This window comes from Triticum dicoccoides, chromosome 2A (genome assembly GCF_002162155.2).
Source record: "Triticum dicoccoides isolate Atlit2015 ecotype Zavitan chromosome 2A, WEW_v2.0, whole genome shotgun sequence".
In the NCBI taxonomy this organism is placed as follows: domain Eukaryota; kingdom Viridiplantae; phylum Streptophyta; class Magnoliopsida; order Poales; family Poaceae; genus Triticum; species Triticum dicoccoides.
In genome coordinates, this window is record NC_041382.1 from 722,915,177 (window position 1) to 722,923,682 (window position 8,506).

An 8,506-nucleotide genomic window follows, 5' to 3' on the forward strand; every position below is an offset into this window, starting at 1 on the left:
TGGGACCCACACTTTATTGGAGTGAGATAGAGGGAGAGCTAACATGTTGGTCCATAAGTATTTTGGTCACTATAACATGGCAAACGAGATTAGAGCTGCTAGTAATGGTGTCTAGTGGCATTTTTGAGCATGCGCCTAATGAAGCAATGGCCTTTTTGAGCAGTTGAAATTCATAATGGCAAAACTGAGTAGTGTGACATAACCAGTGGCATAAATGATAAAAACCAAAAAATATATAGAAGGTCTTTTGAGTATTTGTAAACCAAAGTAATTTGGGTATAACTAAATTTAGAGATAATTACACCTACAGTCCTTGTACTCTCCGGCATGTAATACAATGGTCCTCGAACTCGGAGAGTGCTCCACTATGGTCCTTAAATACGAGAATACACTTCAATATGGTCCTAGCTACATCTCGCGCTACTCCTTCTACAAATGTGGACAACCAACCACCAATCCGGCCAATTCTACCTATAAATCAATGATCTAAAGGCTACATAAATCAAATTTTCGTTTGATGCCATCAACAGGACATGTAGTTAAGCCAACCAGTTAGTGTGGCATACTTTTTTTAATATCTTCAACAATTTTCCTGATGCTTATCTTATTATCGTTCTATTTTATATCTACCAAGTTTGTATTTTTATTTTCTTTTTCATATAAAAAATTCAGTTATAGTGTATTTTAAATCTGTATTCTACTTTCATTTTTTTGTGCCTTGAAGAGCTAAACACGAACTTAAAAAATAATGTGGATTTAACAAAAAAATGTAGAAAAAATAATGCATCTGTTGGGGAACGTAGCAGAATTTTAAAATTTTCTACGCATCATCAAGATCAATCTATGAAGTCATCTAGCAACGAGGGAGAGAGGAGTGCATCTACATACCTTTGTAGATCACGAGCGGAAGCGTTCAGAGAACGGGGATGATGGAGTCGTACTCGCCGTGATCCAAATTACCGATGACCAAGTGCCGAACGGACGGCACCTCCGCGTTCAACACACATACGGAGCGGATGACGTCTCCTCCTTCTTGATCCAGCAAGGGTGAAGAAGAGGTTGATGAAGATCCAGCAGCATGACGGTGTGGTGGTGGATGCAGCAGTGATCGCAGCAGGGCTTCGCCGAGCTTCTGCGAGAGGGAGAGGTGTAGCAGGGGAGAGGGAGGCGCCAAGGCTTGGGGTGCGGATGCCCTCCCTCCCCCCTCCTTTATATAGGCCCCCTGGGGGGGCGCCGGCCCTGGAAATGGGATCTCCCAAGGGGGCGGCGGCCAAGGGGGATGGAGTGCCCCCCAAGGCAAGTGGAGGCGCCCCCCACCCTAGGGTTTCCAACCCTAGGCGCAGGGGGGGCCAAGGGGGGGCGCACCAGCCCACTATGGGCTGGTTCCCCTCCCCACTTCAGCCCATGGGGCCCTCCGGGATGGGTGGCCCCACCTGGTGGACCCCCGGGACCCATCCGGTGGTCCCGGTACAATACCGGTGACCCCGAATCTTTCCCGATGGCCGAAACTATACTTCCTATATATAATTCTTCACCTACGGACCATTCCGGAACTCCTCGTGACGTCCAGGATCTCATCCGGGACTCCGAACAACTTTCGGATTACTGCATACTCATATCTCTACAACCCTAGCGTCACCGAACCTTAAGTGTGTAGACCCTACGGGTTCGGGAGACAAGCAGACATGACCGAGACGACTCTCCGGTCAATAACCAACAGCGGGATCTGGATACCCATGTTGGCTCCCACATGCTCCTCGATGATCTCATCGGATGAACCACGATGTCGAGGACTTAATCAATCCCGTATTCAATTCCCTTTGTCAATCGGTACGTTACTTGCCCGAGACTCGATCGTCGGTATCCCAATACCTTGTTCAGTCTCGTTACCGGCAAGTCACTTTACTCGTACCGTAATGCATGATCCCGTGATCAACCACTTGATCACATTGAGCTCATTATGATGATGCATTACCGAGTGGGCCCAGAGATACCTCTCCGTCATACGGAGTGACAAATCCCAGTCTCGATTCGTGCCAACCCAACAGACACTTCCAGAGATACATGTAATGTACCTTTATAGTCACCCAGTTACGTTGTGACGTTTGGCACACCCAAGGCACTCATACGGTATCCGGGAGTTGCACAATCTCATGGTCTAAGGAAATGATACTTGATATTCAGAAAAGCTACAACAAACGAACTACACGATCTTTGTGCTATGCTTAGGTTTGGGTCTTGTCCATCACATCATTCTCCTAATGATGTGATCCCGTTATCAATGACATCCCCATGTCCATAGCCAGGAAACCATGACTATCTGTTGATCAACGAGCTAGTCAACTAGAGGCTCACTAGGGACACATTGTGGTCTATGTATTCACACATTATTACGATTTCCGGATAATACAATTATAACATGAATAATAGACAATTATCATGAATAAGGAAATATAATAATCATTTTATTGTTGCCTCTAGGGCATATTTCCAACAGCATCTTCATTCAGGACCACAAGCAAAGACAGTTATTGTGTATCCTCACTATATTTTTAAAATACAAAACTATTTAAAATAAATTGACAACATGTATTTTGGATAATGTTCAGCGTGATTTTAGAAAAAAGATTATATTTTTATCCAATTATACACCCAACTACTGATTTTTATTCTTTAATTTTCAAAAGTACGTGTTTATTTTCCCTTTTAAACTTTTCTCAGTTAAAAAAGTAAGCAAAACTACAAGAATTATTAATACATAATTTATTTTGCGTGGTATCCGTTGGTTGATCCAAATAATTAGGCTCGATTCATCATTTGCCAATAACAAGGCCGGCGTCCCACGCCCTCGTAGCTTTTGCGATCGAAAATCTATAGCTTGCATGCATGCATGCGCTGGCCCGTGAACAGATCGAGATTTTTGCTGCTGCTTTGGAGCATGCGTTTGGGCCAAGCTTTGGATCCTTCCTATGCCCGACGCGGACGGCAGCGTGCCCAGCTACTACACTGCAGGCATGCGCGGCACAGTGATTCAATGAAACCAGCTACCTAGTCCGCTAGTCGTATTAAACAGCGGCAACTTGGCCTCCTCGCAAGCCTATAAAAGGGGGATCCAAGCAGCAGCATAAGCCACCACACTCTGCACATAACAACATCCTCTCACACATACAACAACACCAGAGTCCAGAGAGATCGAGCGGATCCAAGCCAATGGCAACCAAGAGCCTTCTTCTCGCCGCCCTCCTGGTCCTCGCCGTCAGCCTGGCACCGCACGGTGCGGAGGCGGCGGGCAAGCAGCCTCCACTGGCAGTGATCTCCGGCGTGGTGCCATGCAGCGCCGGGAACTCCATCAACGTGGCTGCGGTTCCGCCGTTCCCGAGTAAGGACCTCTGCCGGCCTCCATAGCCACCTAAGCAATTATATTCATCAACCGTCTTACGTTTGCTTTGCTTCTTTGCTGTGGACAGATGCCGCCGTGCAGATGGTGTGCGGCCGTGATGTGATGGCCAGCGCGACGGCGGACCGCAGCGGAACGTACACCATGAACATGGGCCCGGCCACATCATCGCTGCTCGCCCCTCTGCTCGGCAACCAGTGCAAGGTGGTGGTGGTCACCCCGCTGGCCACCTGCAACGCGTCCCTAGCCAGCGTCACTGGGACGCTGACTGCACCAGTTCAGCTCCTGGGTATTGACACTGGCAATGGCAATGGCAGTGGCAGCGGTAGCGGCGGCCTCGGGGGGCTTGGCGGCCTAATTGGCCTCATCGGCCAGATCGTGGGCGGCCTCCTTGGCGGCATCCTTAATATTATCCCATTGCCCTTCTCCGTCGTCTAGATGCTTCTACTACCGGCGTGTCGATCAAAAGACACGGGCGGACCTAAATAAATAAATACGTGCCCATCTATCAATGTACCCAACGGTCAACTGTCCCCGCTTTATTATGTAAAATCTACTCATGTGGTTTGTATTACCGCTTCTAAGAAGCACATAAGTAAGCATATCGCCTAATAGTAGTACTCTGAGTGTGTATCATGTGATCAATATTTGTTTGTGAAAAGTAAAGCTACGTCTGTGATTCTATATGTGATGAATTACTTGTTTTTTTTTTTGACATTGTGATTGGCTCACTTCACAGTGGTACCCGTGCAAAGTTGTGTCTAACACGATAATTTTTGTATTACTAGAGGCTCACCCTTGCTTTGCGGCACCATTCTTCACTCATGCGATTAACTCTTTTTTATCCAGTAGATTTTTTGGGTTGATTGTTTTGTTTGGCTTTTATCTATGTTGGATTGGGTTTTAATTATGTTACATGTTGCAGTTTTTGTATACCGTGCGAGACTGCTGTTGGAGACACTATTTGTTCTAAGAGGAAAATGAAGTTGTTCGGTGCATGATTTATGGTGTCTTTACAGGCATCGGTCTTGGTGTAAGCAAATGGTGACGGTGTGAGCTCATATTCTATGATGAAATCGTAGAATTGGTTCGATAACGTTCGGGCCGTCCCATGAAGCTCTTGCTCGTTGAGCTCAGCTCCCTACACCGCTCGCTCGTTTAGGTTTTTTCCCACTCGCGACGCTGCTACTTAGGAAAAAAAAGGCTACATTTTTTACTTGAAAGGTTCATTAAATCAAAAGATGTTCACAAATTTTAAACATATATGGATTAAGAAAACAATGAATGCTAAAATATGATTCTGACTTTAGAAACATTTTCAAAAAATATTTATGAATTTTAAAAAGTTTCTCAAACTAAAAAAATCTCTAATTTAAAATTGTTTGTGAACTTTCAAAATATATGCAGATAAAAGTTCATGATTGTTTAAAAAATCATGGATTTTAAAAATATTTAAAGATTATTTAAATGTTCATGAATTTTTGTAAATTCTCATGAATTGAAAAATATAAAAATTAAAAAAGAAATGGAAAATGCGAAACCCAAAACACTTAGCCAACAACACACACTTACAGGTGGACCCCTTAATGTCCCTAGAGGCCCCGACACACCAGGATGCTCCAAATCAAGGGAGAGTATATAAAATACTATGCCATGGATATATGAGTTTTCACCCAGATAAAATAATATGTTCATAATTTAAGCAAAACTATACAACCAACAAAGCAAATTAGTGTCTAGTTGATTTTTTATTCATCCACTTATGCTTGTTAGGTAAAAATTAAGCTCTGCCTAAATTTGGACAATTTTGTGATCAATTTGTGTTTTTGCCGGTACTGGTTCCTTTCTTCTTTTCACTTGCCATTAGAAACATTCTCTAATTTGGGCTTCAACCATCTTTTATGTCTTCTTTTTTCCCATACAATCTCGGGAGGCCGGGTTCCATTTGTGTCTTGCTAACTGATGTTGAAAACAAGTTGGTGTATCTCTTACTACCTCTGTTCTAAAATATATTTTGGAATGGAGGTAGTAGAAACTAAGAAGACTGGTCACCATCTTTTTGTGTGAGTCGACATTGATTCGATCCTACCATGTGACACATGTGGTAAGTAATCCAAACTATTTTAAAAAAAGACATTGATTTTTTTTTTGCGAAAAAAAGACATTGATTTGATCATGGCATTCCACATTTCCACGTCACTATTGCAGCATGCAACATCGGTATAATTTATGTCCTAGGAAAGGAAAGAAAAAAGTAGGCCGAGGCCCAAAGAGCAATCTCGTTCCTCCTTACCTAGTACCATAACGGGCCAGATTCCAGACCACGTAGCATACTGGGCCGCTCCATCACACGCTAAACGCCCAGGCATTATGCAGGGAACAGAGGTGTTTTAGTAGAGAGATGCTACACTTACAGGCAACTTTCAACGCATTTAAACTTACGGACTGAAATGAAATTATCAGATTGGAATGAGGAGGGCCCCATCCCCGAAATTCAGGGGGAGGGATGAATTAGGCGCTGGCACATCTGTCCGTACGACAGTTTCCGTAAGCATCATCCATAAGTGAAGCAATTTCGGTTTTAGTACCACCTCGGCTGCTTACAAGCAGCAGAACCAGCTTAAAAGGGAACTTCCACTGCACTGATCCACGACCTTACTTGAACAGGATCTGTTCTATAGGATTGTACCGTTGCATCCTTGACTAATAAGGAGGCAAGCAGAACACTGTGTGCCAGAGCGTGATTAACGGCTAGGATCAGCTGCTAATCTATGGCTGTAGATGATCGTTCCTGTTCAGCCTAGCCTGACGCAGGGAGGCTCATAGGTTGCCTGACAAGTCTCTCTCCCCCTCCCCTTTTTTGTTCCCCTTTTTTGTTGTTCTTTAGGCATGTACAATGTAGGATCGGATATGACGTAAAGTAGGTTCAGATAGGGAAGCGGAATCCTCTCCAGAAGGCAGGTGCTTGAAGAGAAAAAGTGTGGTCCGGTGACGAAAGCTGAAAAGGTTGGAATGAAAAGTATAGATGTATGTGTACTAAAGTCTTTATTTTCTATTTCTTAATAAGGCCCACTAATAGTAGCTTGCATTGGGGAGAAAAAATAAATGTAGATGCTTCAAATTACTTTTTGTCATGGGGCATATGTATCCATATGCCACCATTATACATGCCCTTACCATTTTTGCAACAATCTGCACACACCGGTGCAAAGTAGCAGCTGATGCACATTGACAGTAGCAATGCGTACTTGCAGCGCCATCGGCTGCACGATCGTGAGCTCTGCACATGGTACGGTGGTGCTGAGCATCCAATTTGCTAACCTTTCTTCCGAGGGAATCCAAGTTGCTGCTATCAATATCAACCTGGGGGCTTCATCCAACACACGAAACGAACTGAGATCGCTCGCTCATGTTGCCACATGGCCCGGCCAAAGGACCCCTTTTTGGAGCGAGACGCGGCCGGTGACCCTCGCCGAGGCGGGGCCAGAAGCTCATGGGGCTTGAGCTGATTGAGCCATATGTCTCGCTGCAAAGCTTCTCATGCATCGATCGGCGCTGGCCCAGGCGCACATCTTTCCCAGATCGAATGAATCCTCTCCGATCTCCTACCACTAAAATTCCTTCTGAAAAGCTCCCGTGCACATGCGACAGTACGGGCAGCCGGGCCAACTCGCCGTGTCTCACTCCGTCGATCCAAATGATTCCTCTCTGGCACGGTGGCACTGGCACCGGCCATGCCTTGAGATTTCTCACGGCAACGGTCACTTCTGAAACAAGACTTCTCATGCGTGTGTGACCTCTGGTAGACTTCTGAAGTGATCTTATGAGCCCTTTGACAATCGAGCCTGTACCGTGCGTGATAATTCACACACTGTGCTGCGCAATCACTCCATGGTTCCACGTATACAATACTCTCAAGAATAGAATGGCATCCCCATGCCATGAGTCAACAAGTGGTCGCCAGGCCTGCAGGTTGGTCCATACATGCATTATTGCACATCCATGAGCACCCCCCGTGCTCCTCTGACTTCCACATTCGCATCACTGAAAAATGGCAGCCCCCACGCGGTTGAGGTTAGGGAGAAATTGCCGGCTTGGCCCGTGGTTGCTTGGTCGATCGTTGCCTGTAGCAGCACAGATGATGCACAGCACAACGTCTGACATGGTGCCTACTCCTTTTTGACACGATCTTGGTTAAGACTTGAGAATCAACCGGCCGGCACCTGTTAGCTAGATCCCACGTACTACTGTCAGGCAACTGATGGGTCCCCATTAAATGCGTGGATCAAACTAAGCTTTGACTTTCTGTAAACGCAGCTATAGCTTGCATTATTCTGGAAAAAAAACACGGTTTTCTCCAACAAGTGCCCTAGCTAGCTATGAAACGCACAGAGAATTAAGCACACTAACCACGTAGTTAGCTTAGCTAGCTTTCCTTTTGAGTTAGCTTATGGGCTTTGCTACATCTACGTAAATAGTCTAGGTAAACCTACGTGAGAGCTAGCCCGACATGATATGATTGGAAGAAAAAACGGCCCGGGCCCCACCCCGCGAAATTCAGAAGTTTATGTAAGAGTAAGTAGGTCCTTCTTTACGTAGATGTAGGATTATTGCCCATTGTTAGCTTAGCTAGCTAGACCGTTTTGCAGCAGCTCACTAAGCACAATGGCAGATGGCATAGGGACACTCGACGATCGAGTTGGCCCTCCTGTTGATGCCGTTGGTAGTGCCTCAAATAAGCTACGTGCCACCATCACTAGTAGAAAAAGGGTCAAACGTGAAGCACATTAGTGCCGGTTTGATTTTGGCCCGGTACTAATGGTACCATTAGTGCCGGTTCGAATGGATTTGCATTAATGCCGGTTCGTGTTGAACCTTTAGTACCGGTTCGTGGCACGAACCGGTACTAAAGGGGTGGTGGCAGGTTGACGTCAGGCCGAGGCCCCACGATCACCTTTAGTACCGGTTCGTGGCACGAACCGGTACTAAAGGGGTGGTGGCAGGTTGACGTCAGGCCGAGGCCCCACGATCACCTTTAGTACCGGTTCGTGGCACGAACCGGTACTAAAGGTACTAAAGGTCTAACCTTTAGTACCGGTTCGTGCCATG

General features: G+C 45.7%; 1 protein-coding gene and 1 pseudogene across 1 annotated transcript; both read left to right on the top strand.

The window, feature by feature from the left end:
- Positions 1 to 3,146: 3,146 nt before the first annotated feature.
- Positions 3,147 to 4,083, top strand: LOC119352079 (phylloplanin-like). The gene is made up of 2 exons (XM_037618816.1): positions 3,147 to 3,379; positions 3,468 to 4,083. The coding sequence occupies exons 1-2, from the start codon at positions 3,211 to 3,213 to the stop codon at positions 3,833 to 3,835; spliced, it is 537 nt and encodes a 178-aa protein (XP_037474713.1). The 5' UTR covers positions 3,147 to 3,210; the 3' UTR covers positions 3,836 to 4,083.
- Positions 4,084 to 6,046: 1,963 nt separating this feature from the next.
- On the top strand, positions 6,047 to 6,233 carry LOC119360008 (annotated as a pseudogene).
- Positions 6,234 to 8,506: the final 2,273 nt, after the last annotated feature.

Coding starts and splice junctions, on each gene's coding strand:
- LOC119352079 (XM_037618816.1), top strand. CDS start 3,211: ATGGCAACCAAGAGCCTTCTTCTCGCCGCCCTCCTGGTCCTCGCCGTC. Junction 3,380..3,467: donor TGCGGTTCCGCCGTTCCCGA/GTAAGGACCTCT, acceptor TGCTGTGGACAG/ATGCCGCCGTGCAGATGGTG.